The 13,021-nt window shown below is 41.4% G+C and overlaps 1 protein-coding gene across 1 annotated transcript in view; it reads left to right on the top strand.

Moving 5' to 3' along the window:
• Positions 1-11,971: 11,971 nt before the first annotated feature.
• LOC133776020 (zinc finger protein 260-like) overlaps positions 11,972-13,021 on the top strand; it is a 34,668-nt gene continuing 33,618 nt past the window's right edge. Inside the window, exon 1 of the mRNA XM_062214675.1 lies at positions 11,972-12,033. Within this exon, the coding sequence (XP_062070659.1) occupies positions 11,987-12,033 (47 nt within the window). The 5' untranslated portion in view covers positions 11,972-11,986. The remainder of the gene's footprint in view (positions 12,034-13,021) is intronic.

Here is a 13,021-nt window from a genome sequence, read left to right as displayed (position 1 = left end):
GTGCAGGGCCCAAGCACTTGGGCCATCCTCCACTGGCCCAAGCAGAGAGCTGGACTGGAAGAGGAGTAACCGGGACAGTAACGGTGCCCCAACAGAGACTAGAACCCAGAGTGCTGGCGCCGCAGGCAGAAGATTAGCCTAGTGCGGTGTGGCGCCAGCCCATCTTTTCTTTAAAACAAGATGTATTTATTTTATTTGAAAGTCAAGAGTTACACAGAGGCAGAGAGAGAGGTCTTGCATCCGATGGTTCCCTCCCCAATTGGCGGCAATGGCCAGAGCTGCGCTGATCCGAAGCCAGGAGCCAGGAGCTTTCCTTGGGCCTTCCACGTGGTTACAGGGGCCCAAGGACTTGGGCCATCTTATGCTGCTTTCCCAGGCCATAGCAGAGAGCTGGATTGGAAGTGGAGCAGCCAGGTCTTGAACCAGCGCCATATGGGATGCCGGCACTGCAGACGGCGGCTTTATCTACTACACCACAGTCTGGCCCCGACAACTACACATTTTTAAGATGGGTATAATAAACAGATAAACACGGCAGTGCCAAAAATTGGCAAGGATACAGAATAGCCAAAAATCTCATTCACTATTGGTCAGAGTGCATAGTGGTACTTACAAGGCATCTGGAGATGTTATTGCAAACACTACAACAGTATCACCATAAAATGCAGAAAAGATCTCTATATCTATTTACATAGCTGATGTGAAAACAAATACCTACACACCATTCAGCATGAAGATATGTGTGGCAATTTTATTCATAATGGCTTTCACTTGTCTGAAATCAAATGTCCTTGGTGAACAGAAAACCAAACTGTCACAAAGTGGGGACGCTTAAGCTCAACAGGGATAACACATAAGCCCCTTAGGGTGCAGACTGTGGACATCAAGATACAAGAGAAAAGGGAGGGGCTGGATCATGCAGTTTCCAGAGACAAAGGAAGACACTGTCTATAGGTAAATGGCTTAGAGGCACCTGAAGGAAGCCACAGCTTTAGGCAAAGGGCACAGTGGCACTCAAAGGCTTCCAAAAGCTAGAAACCGGGTATTAAGTTAATCCAGAGTAGGACCAAAGTCACTCTGTAGACAGAAGGATTGGTAACACAGAAGTCCTGACATATACTGTATGGACCAGGGAGGCAGGTCATGGCTACATGCATAGGGCCTGGAGATACATGAGGATTGGCATGGGATGTAGGCACTGGAAAAGAGGCCCTTGAGGAAAGAAGTGCTGTAGATAAAATGGATGGAGACTCATGCAGCTGGTACAAGCTTCTGGAACAAGGAATAGTGGCTTTTAAGTGTTGGCCTGATGAAAAAGACTTTTAACATGAAAATCATACAAAGACAAACATGGGTCCCAGCCTCATGAGATGTTGAAACTACAGATAACATGAGTTCCAAGAACAAGATTAGAGATACACAAAGCCACTCATAGCTACTGGAATGTGGGACTGTGGACACTGGGAATCAGACAAGGCCTGCAGGTACAGGATTTGGAAATAGGAGATGTTATATAAGTCAATTCTTAGAGGAAATTCATAGTCTTAAGTGAATATGTGAGAAGACTGAAAAACAATCATTCTGGCTCCCTTCTTAAGAACAAAAACGTGCTACCCAGTAAAACATTCAATCATGGCAAGGAAAAATAGAGACAGGCATTAAGGAAATATCTGTGGTAAGGTTGTAGTAGTAAAATCTTCAACAGAAACAAATAAGGAAAAAAGTTATTTAAAAATTTAATTAAAAAAATAAAAAAATCCTTTAAAGAAAAATGTAACACCAATTACCATTTCAGAAGTCAAAGAGAATTTTTTTTTCGCAGATAGTAAGATTTTCTGGGGCCGGTGCTATAGTGTGGTATGTTAATGCCCTGGCCTGAAGTGTCGGCATCCCATATGGGCGCTGGTTTGAGACTTGGCTGCTCCACTTCCGATCCAGCTCTCTGCTATGGCCCGGGAAAGCAGTAGAAGATGGCCCAAGTCCTTGGGCCCCTGCACCCACGTGGGAGATCTGGAAGAAGCTCCTGGCTCTTGGCTTCGAATTGGCGCTGCTCCGGCCATTGTGGCCAGTTGGGAATTGAACCATTGGATGGAAGACCTCCCTCTCTCTCTCTGTCTCTCTCTGCTTCTCCTCGCTCTGTGTAACTCTGACTTTCAAATAAATAATCTTTTTTTTTTTTAAAGAGAAGATTTTCTGAAATACCTAAGGGTAAGATTTCAAAAAAAGAGACCAAAAGCCACCAAATTTTGGAAATCCATTTATGAAACCCACATACTGCATGATAGGAAACTTCTATATGAACTAAATAAGCTGAATCAATGTTTTTTTAAAAGATAATTCACTGTATACATTTTATTTATAGTTTTGTATACTGTCTTAACATGAAAGGAACTACTTTTATACTTGAGCCATTTTTTTCCTAGCAAAATAATCTAAATACTACAAAGTGTTAAAATACAGCATAAAGATATAAAAACAGACATACTAATTCTAGTTAGGAATGTAATTATGATGCTACTTTTTAAATAATCCACAGTTATGTTTAGGAAATCATATATAGATCATTGATTTGAATGAAATTCATAAATTTGTAGCAAAGCTTTGTAGTTACAAAAACCAAAAAAACCAGAAATAACACACAAAATTAATGTTTAATCCACCTTTGTGTCATATTCCTGAATCCTTTACTAATGTTACATGAGGAAAAAACAAAAGCAAAACAAATGAAAAGCTGAAATCAGAATCACTAATGTTATCAAATAGGGAAGCAAATAAATTAAAATCTAGCAGCCATCAGCAAAAGTACAGCAAAGATGATGCTGTAAAAAAGAAACAAGAAAAACTGCTAGAAAAGTGTGTACATCATACTACTTCAAACCAGAAAAATATGCTCTTTTATATAATGGAACATAAACATTTTTTTCTATAAGGTATAGAAATGCAAGCTCTTTTTTTGAATATTGTGGATGGGTAAAATGTGTTTGTATAATTCTACTAAACCATTATAAAGTGTGCAAGTAATAAGTCAATGTTTGCATCAAAATAAGAAATAAACAGTGAAATTCCACAAGCAAAATTTCAGGTCCAGACTTACAGAACCTTCCAAACTTTCGGGGAAAAAAAAAATCTTTCTCAATTCCCCAGATTTACTCACAGTGACAATAAGCAGGAAATATGTTGACTTTATTTTCTGAATTAAGCATTCCATAGATGACATGGTCAGATCAGGACATGGAATACAAAGGAACATTAAAAAAAAATCTCTTTTTATACAGACACAAATATTTTAAGCAAAATAGTTTTGTTTAGCCATATATATAATCTACATATACAACAAGCAGCATATACTAAAAGATGCAAAAATTACTTAAATCATGTAAATCATTCATGTGGGTGAAAACCACAAGAAGAAAATCACATGATAATGTTTGATTAAATGTTACAATGCATTTAATAAAATTCGGCATTTAGCATCAATTTAATTTTTTTGCAGAATAATAAAAAGGAGAAATTTCATTATTATGTTAAAGTCACCTGCAATAAACTCATAACAGCATAATAAACACAGAACATTGAAATACATATTTCCCTGGGAGTAGACCTGGACAAGGTTCCCTCTTCTCACTGTCTCTTCAAAATTGTTCTGGAGGTGTAGTCAGGAAAACTAAACAGGAAATAGGTAATATCAGGGAGAAGGCTCAATTTTTAAGCCAGAAAACTGTCGATATATGTGGATGACACCATCATATATGATTATATATATACATAAAAACAAATACAGACTCATAGGAGGATTAAGCAAGATCACTGGGTACAAGAGCAATCTATATAATTAAGGGTGTTAGTGTGTAGTACCAAGAAATGGAATAATTTTAAAGCATAAAATATCAACGAAGAAATGAATATCAATGAGAGAAATGAGACAAAGAAACGTTAATGAAGTCTTGAAATCAGTATTAAAAAACTCAGATAACCCAACAGAAACTTAATCCACGCGGGTAAAGAAAAGGCGTGGACTCCAGGAAACTCTCGGGAAACTGTAACTCGGGTGCGTGTGCTGGAATGAGAAGGCCTTGCCAAGACAGCCACTGGCAAGCAAGTCAGTTACTCAGAATGGCTTCCGAAACCCCCCGGGAAACCACCGGGCAATGGAGCCTCAGGAATGGCTTCGGAAACCGCCTGGCAAGGGAGCCCGCATGGCAACAGGCGGTGATTGGTTAGGGCGTAAACCGCCCCTTGACTGGATTGGCTGCCTCGGCTATATTAGCTGTTGTAGCAACTGAAACAAGGAGTCTGCGGGCTGCTCGCCTCTGGCGCGCTTTCACCCGCCTCCCGGGGTCTGTGTGGTGACTCCGTGCCTCTTGCCCCCACCGTGCTCCTCCTTTAAGAACGAAACCACAGCAACAGGTGAGGACGTGAACCAGCAGCCTTTGTCACAGGATCCCAGCAGGATGAGTGACAGGGAGGCGGGAGGCGGCTGAGGAGGTGAGGTCATCAGAGAGGGTCCTCACCCCGGTGGGGACGTCCCAAGAAGATGACGCAGCTTCAGCGCTGAGCCCCAGCCCCGGCCCGCCATCTGCGCACGGAGCGCAAGCCCCAGTGACCGCTCCTGCAGGGGCCGTTCTGATTGGCTGAGTCTCCGCCACCTCGCGCGCGCACTGGCTGTGTGCGGGGTCCTGGCAACAGCGCGCCAACCGCTCTGTTCTCCGCGGCAGCCATTCTCTGCTTCCCAGCCCCGGCCCCTAGCGGCCCGGGAGGCTCAGTCCTTGCTGCTCGGTGAACTTCCCTCTCTCCACGAATCCTCAGGAGGACACCCACAGCCTCAGAGACGGAGAATGGTGAGTGTGGGCCCCGAGCCTGAGGCCGACAGGATGTGGGCGGGGCCGGCAGCGGGACGCGGGCGTCTTGTCCGGTTCCTGCCGCAGCGACGTGGGCTCAGTGCCCGAGCCTCAGGTCTTGCCGAATTGTGCGGTGAGCCCAGGAGGGCCCTCAGCAAGATTCTGGGGTTGCTGTGTGGGATTCATGCGGGGAGAAGCTGGGGGCGGTGGAGTCCTCCGTCCCACCTCTCCCAGGAGTGACGCGATCCCCGGGTTGGGAAACAGGAGCTGATGTCTGCAACACAGGACTCAGCGTACTCTTCCTAGGGTCTTTCTGTCTTTATTACACGTGCAACATACAAAAATTGGTGTGATTTGGCTCAATATTTTTGTCCCAGGTTGAGGCAGCGTCTGGGGATGGCTTTCTTGTTGGCAGAGGCCCAGGATGGCTCAAGAGATCACGTGGCCAAAGACAGGGCGTGCAGGAGACTAATGCAGAGTGGGTTCTACACAGACCCCCTGGAGATTACCACATTACTCCTATGAATGGACTAATATTGATGATTCCTTGCAAAGTCTCACTTCTTAATTTAATTGGCATTAAATTTCCCCATGAGTTTCAGAGGGGGATAGACCATGTAATAAAGCACGGTAAGTCTGGAAACAGCTCTCTCAGTGTGCAGATCTCCTCCCCCATTGCCAAATACCACCGCCCCCTGAAGTTCATAACACTATCAGCTGTTTGCTCCGTGACACATTTTTTTCATTTTGTTAAAATGCTGTTTTTAAAACAATATTGTCTTTTTTTTCCGCAGAAAAATCAGTAACCCTTCAAAGTGTTTGTCTATGAACATTTCACATAAGAGAAACAAAGAATGCCTACCTGACACTCCAGTGTAAACAATCTTTGTTCCGGATTGGGTGTTTGTAGCAGTGACTAAATTGCTACCTGGGACTCCCACATCCCTATCAGAATTTCCTGATTTGATTCCCTGTTCTTCCAATCCAATTTGTAGCTAATGCACACTCTAAGGAAGCAAATGATGGCTCAAGTACTTGGGTCCTAGCCACCCACGTGAGAGAAAGAGATTAATTCCAGCCTCATGGTTTCAGCCTTGTCTAGCCCTGGGTGTTGCAGGCTTGTGGGAGTGAGCCATTGGATGGAAGATCTCTCTCTATAACTCTACATTTTAAATAAATAGAACTAGATTAATTTTTAAAAATCTTTATACATCTTTTATGTGTGTAAAGTGTAGATATCTCGAGATTCCGCTTGGAAACTCCCTTTCTCTTGGTTGTGGGTGATGACTAAAGATGGCCCAGTGGGCAGGTACCTAGCAGTGTGACGTGAGTGTCAGCCCCTGATTCTTCCTAAAAGAAGCAGTAGGAAGGGGAGCATTCTAGGGCCCTCAGCCCAAGTGGCCTGGGAATCTGGTTATCCTGAGTGTGGGATCCCCTGTGAGCTGTGGGGTAGGAAGGTCTTTCCCTGAGCTGCTTCTCCTTCACGACCTTTGTGGAAACTTGTTGCCTTTTATGTACACGTTGTCCACTTAGGTAGAAAGTATGTGCCATGACTTGAGTGTTGGATTTTTATTTTGTTATATTAAACCTCTGTTTATTCAATAATATCTGAAAAAAGAAATTGAATTCTTTACATTTGAATGCAAACATCCACAGTGATTACTCAGGTGACGAAGGAGTGGGCCTTGGTCAGTTCCGATGTCTTCCTAATCTATTCTTCCTCTGTCCACAGAGGTGACCAAGTCTTGATTCTTTTTTGGTATTTATTTCTTAACTTCTATATCCCCCAACAGAGTTTTGCATATTCAGAATGTTCAAGAGATTGCTATTGGGTATTCTATTATGCTTAAATCATTTTTTTCATCCTTTTCCCTGGTCTTGTATATACGTGCTTCTATCTGAGGCTGTGATTCAGCCAATATACTCACTGCTTCTACCACTTATGGGACTTGCCTTCATGTTTATTTTTTGATGTTGGGGATTCTATGCTTCTTGTTTTTTCTTTTTTTTTTTTTTCTTTTTTTTTTTTTTAAATTTTTGACAGGCAGAGTGGACAGGGAGAGAGAGAGAGAGAGAAAGGTCTTCCTTTTGCCATTGGTTCACCCTCCAATGGCCGCCGCGGTAGCGCGCTGCGGCCGGCGCACCGCGCTGATCCGATGGCAGGAGCCAGGTGCTTCTCCTGGTCTCCCATGGGGTGCAGGGCCCAAGGACTTGGGCCATCCTCTACTGCACTCCCTGGCCACAGCAGAGAGCTGGCCTGGAAGAGGGGCAACCGGGACAGGATCGGTGCCCCGACCGGGACTAGAACCCGGTGTGCCGGCGCCACAAGGCGGAGGATTAGCCTACTGAGCCGTGGCGCCGGCGCTTCTTGTTTTTTCTTCCTCATGTGCTAATTCAGAGTAGATTTTTCACATAATGAGAAAATATGGTTAAGTTGTAGGGTTGTGGATAAATTCAAATTTATCAGGAAGTGTTGGTACAGTAGATAAATTAACTGTGTACCATTTATTCATGTGTATTTATTTATTTTGTGATTTACCAACACTTGGAATGGCCTTGTTTATTTTTCCCATGTAGCATTCATATGATTATATATTGTTAACTACTAATTACCATTGTTTGAGTATTTTTCTGTTGTATTTATTTTTACTGATTACCATTGGTAGATCTGTACTTTTCCTTATGGTTCTATATCTTTTTTTTTCCTTACATAGGAAATGTTTAGGAATACTGGTAGGAAGCATTGTTTTCTTGGAGAACAGCCTGCAGCCTTACTGTATAACCTTTGTTACTTCAATCCTGATTAATCTGAAATGAATATTACTTTTCCAGTCTTCACTGGATTGATGTTATAATGGACTATTTTTCCGCATATTTTTATACCTGTGTTTGCCTTTTAAATATATAAATATATATCTGTATCTTACATTGACAGAAATTGAATGTATTTAACTCATAAAATGGTTTTTGGAAATATTTGTATAGTGTTGATATATAAATCAAGCCAATTACCCTATGTATTACATCATACAATTGTTATTCATAATGAGAATATTTAAAATCTCTTAGTTATTTTCCATAGTAGAATCTGTTTTTTAAAGGTTCTTAATTCTTGTGCTTTTTTTCTCTTTTTAAAGATTTTATTTATTCATTTGAGAGGTAGAGTTAAAGACAGAGAGGTAAATACAGAGAGAAAGGTCTTGCATCCTCTGTTTCACTCCCCCAAATGGCTGCAATGGCCAGAGCTGGGCCTATCTGAAGCCAGGAGCTTCTTCTGGGTTTCCTTCATGGGTGCAGGGAGCTTCTTCTGAGTTTCTTTCATGGATGCAGGGGCCCAAGCACTGGACCATCTTCTACAGCTTTCCAAGGCCATAAGCAGAGAGCTGGATCAGAAGTGGAGCATCTGGTCTCCGAACTGGTGCCCATATGGGATATTGGTGCCATAGACGCAGGTTTGGTCTACTATGCCACAGCACTGGCCCTAGTAGAACCCATTTTTATTAACTATTGTTACCATGTTGTTCAACAGACCTCTTGTGCTTATTCCTCCTATGCAAATGAAATGAGTTCTTCTTTGACCAAAATGGCCTCAGATCCCCTCTATATGTCTTTAAGTGGTTTTCCATTAGATAACACAAAGTTGGGTCTTGGCTTTAATCTTTCTCTGTCAGTTTCTACTTTTCAGTTGTTACACTTAGTCAGTGCACATTTAAAACTGATACATGGATCCAAGGTTGAACACCTTGCCTGTAATTGGTCAGCAGTATTAACAATGAATAAGACACTATAAAGTAACTATGTGGTGTGGTGCAGTGTGTTAAGCCACCACTTGGAATATCCACATTTCATATCGGTGTGCCTCAGTCAAGTCCTGGCTACTCCACACTTCCAATCCAGTTTGATGTTAGTGCATCTGGGAGGAAGTAGGTGATAGTCCAAGTACTTGGGTACATTCCACCTACATGGAAGATCCAGAAAGTGTCCCTGGCTCCTGGCTTCAGCCTGGCCTAGACCCATCTCTTGCAGGCATTTGGGGAACAAACCAGTGGACAGAAGATTTATTTTTGTCTCTCCTTCTCTGCCACTCTGCCTTTCAACTGAACAAAGAAATCTTAACAAAAACAGTATAACTAGCCTTCCATCTAGTTTTTTTTTTTTTTTTTTAAATTAAAGATTTATTTGTTTATTTATTTGAAAGGTAGAGGTACAGAGTGGCAGAGAGAGAGAGAGGTCTTCCACCTGCTGGTTCATTCCCCAACTGGCCACAATGGCCGGAGCTGCGCCAACCTGAAGCCAGGAGCCAGGAGTTTCTTCCATGTCTCCAACGTGGGTGTAAGGGCCCAAGGACTTGGGGCATCTTGTACTGCATTCCCAGGCCATAGCAGAGAGCTGGATCAGAAGTGCAGCAGCTGGAACTTGAGCTGTCGCCCATACAGGATGTCAGCACTATAGACGACAGCTTTGCCCTCCAAGCCACAGCGCTGGCTCCTCAAGTTTGGTTTTCTAATATTGACATTTAAAGGATACCAGGTAAACTGATTATAAATCATGTAAGGGCTGAGCCGAAAGTTCAATGGAGAGGCAACCTTGACTTCTTAATCTATAATTAAGGACAATATAATATAGGATATGTGTCCTATAAAATATTGGCTCCTAATTAGTTTTTGTGCTTTGTAAATGGGGTTTTTCTCTTAATTTCTTTTTCAGATAACTCATTGTTAGTATATAGAGATGTTTCTGATATTTTAAAAAATTATTTAAATAATTTTTGTTAACTTGTAGTACAGGCAACTAGCCTTTCTATTTTTTGTGCCTGTTTCTGTCATAGCAGTTCATCTCTTCCAGTTCTTTATACAGTATATCATATTGTGATCTATAGTTACCATGCTGTGTTGTGGAACACTCAAACTTGCTATTTCTGCCTAAGTGTATTTTAGTACCTGTTAGCTGATCTCCCTCTCTCTAGATCCCTCACTTTTCCCAGTCTAGTAGTTAGAATTTTAAGTTCAGACCCACTATTTTTAAAACTTCCACATATGAGAGGATACATACGACATTTATTTTTCTATGTCTGGTTTATTTCACTTAATGACTCCAGTTCCATCCATTTTGCAGCAAAATTTTTTTTAAATGGCTGTCCATTCATTTATTGATGGACACTTAGATTGGTTCCATATCTTGGATACTCTGACTCCTGCTGTAGTGAACATGGGAGGGCAGATATCTCTATAGTATGCTGATTTCAATTCCTTCTGATAACTATGGCCGGAGCTGAGCCGATCCAAAGCCAGGAGCCAGGTACTTCTTACCTATCTCCCACACAGGTGCAGGGCCCGAAGCACTTGGGCCATCTTCCACTGCTTTCCCAAGCCACAACAGAGTGCTGGATTGGAAGAGGAGCAGCCGGGATGCTGACGCCGCAGGCGGAGGATTAACCTAGTTCTCCATGGCGCTGGCCCTTGAGGAATCTTCTTAGTTGATATCAAATTTGTCTATTTGGGCTTTCTTGCCTAAACTTGTGGGATCTTATCTAAAAGCATTGTGTTTGTCAGTGTCTTATAGTTTCCTGTCAGTTTGTTATATTTAGGTCTTACATTTACATGTTTGGCTTACTTTGATTTGATTTTTGTGTAGGGTAAGGTGTGTGGAGGAAGTCTAGTTTTAGTCTTCTGCATATGGATGTCCAGTTTCCTTAGGACCATTTAGTGAAGAGATTGTCCTGTCTGTGTTGTATTTTTGAAGGCATTGTAAAAGATCAATTTTCCTGTAGATGTGTGCGTTCCTTTTTGGAACCTCTGTTCTGTTTCATTAGTCCGTGTCTGTTTTTATGTCAGTAGTTACAATACCTCTGTACTATGTCTTGAATTTAGATACTGTGACTTGTTTTGTTTCTCAAGATTGCTTTGGTTACTTGGGGACTTTACAATTCCATATTAATTTTAGGTTTATTTTTTCTAGTTATGTGAAGAATTTCATTTGTGTTTTGATGCTGGTTGTGTTGAATGTAAAAACTATTTTGTGAGGCATGGAAAACTATAAATTCTCCCAGTTCATGAACATGGGGGTCTCTCTGTCTTTTTTGTCTCCAATTCCTTTCATTAATGTTTTGTGATTTTTCTTCTAGAGGCTTTTCATATCATGGGTTAAATTTATTTTAAGGCTTTTATTTTCTTGTAGCTATTGTGATTTGATTACTCTTGTAATTTCTCAGTGAACACAAAATTGGCATATAAAAGTGCTCCTGATTTTTTTGTGTTCATTTTGTATCTGTAGTATTGCTGAATTTGTTTGTCAGTTCTAGCAGTCTCTTGATTGAATCATTAGGTTTCTCCATGTGTAGAATTACGCCATCTGGAAACAAATAATTTTAATTATTTTTTCCCTATTTGTATGCCTATTTTTTTCACTTGACTACTTTTTGGTGAAACTTTACAGTGTGATATTAATGACAACAGTGACACTGAGCATCCTTGTCTGATTCCATAGCTTAAAGGAAATGCTTTAAGCTTCTTATTGCCATTCAGTAGAATGGGTATTTGTCATTTATATGCTTAACTGAGTTTAGATATACCCCTTCTATACATATACTGCTCACAATTTTGCTCATAAATCAGTTTTAATTTCATTGAATACTTTTCTACATCCATTGAGATGATTATAATGGTTTTGATCCTTCATCCTATTGATATGAACATTTGGTTTGTTGATTTGCATATTTGACTTCTTCCCTACATTCCCCAGGATATAAAGAACTTGATCATGGTATGTAAGCTTTTTAATGTGTTACTGAATTTTGTCTGCTACTGTTATGAGAAATTTTATATCTGTATTGATCAGGTATGCTGGTATATCACTTTTTTTTATTTGAAAGAGACAAAGATAGGGCTTCTGTCTGCTGATTCCCCCTGGTTTTGGAGTCGAGGAAGTGCTGGCTTCATAGGATGAGTTTTACTTTGAGATACTTAACAGTTTTTCACATTTATCATCATATTTGTTGTCAACACATGTGCTGAAATTTCCAGTTTATCAAATATTGGGTCACCATTACAGGATTTTTTTAAAAGATTTATTTATTTGACAGACAGTTACAGAGAGGCAGAGGCAGAGAGAGAAGAGAGAAGTCTTCCGTATGGTGGTTCACTCCCAAAATGGCTGCAACACGCAGGAGCCAAGAACTTCTGGATCTCCCACTCAGGTGCAGGGGCGCAAGGAATTGGGCCGTCTTCTACTGCTTTCCTAGGCCATAGCAGAGTGCTGGGTTGGAAGTGGAGCAGCTGGGACTCAAACCAGCACCCATATGGGATGCCGGTACTGCAGCTGGTGGCTTTACCTGCTACACCACAGTGTCAGTCCTGATTACAGGATTTAAAATAAAAAACTATACAATATAATGACACGGGTCATCTTAACATTTGCAGTGCCTCCAAGACACATAAATAATAATGTACTTCATTTCTAAGAGATTGTTATTGACTTTTTTAGCTAATATGTTATTACTACATGGTAATTATGAACATAATTAATAATTAGCTGAACATGCAAGTATTAAAGTTTATTTCCTAGAGGGAATTCTGATGTGACAGTGTGAGCATATATATGCTCTTTGACATTAGAACTGATTAGAAATATTTTAAAACAGAATTCTTGTAAAGTCTCTAGAAATGGTCCTAAGTACATATGGCAGATAAAAAGATATTAATGGTATGGGGCCAGCGCTGTGGCATAGCAGGTAAAGCTGCTGCCTGCAGTGCTGGCATCCCGCGTGGGCACCAGTTCGAAACTCAGCTGCTCCACTTCCAACCCAACTCTGCTATGGCCTGGGAAAGCAGTACAAATGGCCCAAGTCCTTGGGCCCCTGCACCCACCTGGGAGACCCAGAAGAAGCTCCTGGCTCCTGGCTTCGGATTGGCGCAATCCTGGCCTTTGCAGCCATCTGGAGAATGAGCCATTGGATGGAAGACTTTCTCTCTCTCTGCCTCTCTTCTCTATGTAACCGTGACTTTCAAGTAAAAATAAATGAATCTTAAAAAAAATTAACTGTAGGCAATCTAAGACTTTGGAAGAGCAGGGAGACTCAGTTCTATTTTAATCCACATGTGATTCTTCCTCCCTTGTGCAACTGAGAACACAGGGCTCCCCTTGCTGCCCGCTGCATTTGGCTGGAAAGACATCCTCATTTCTTG

The sequence above is a fragment of the Lepus europaeus genome, chromosome 17, assembly GCF_033115175.1.
Source record: "Lepus europaeus isolate LE1 chromosome 17, mLepTim1.pri, whole genome shotgun sequence".
NCBI lineage: Eukaryota > Metazoa > Chordata > Mammalia > Lagomorpha > Leporidae > Lepus > Lepus europaeus.
The sequence above is the reverse complement of the archived record's forward strand: the minus strand, read 5'-3'. Positions and strand labels throughout refer to the sequence as shown.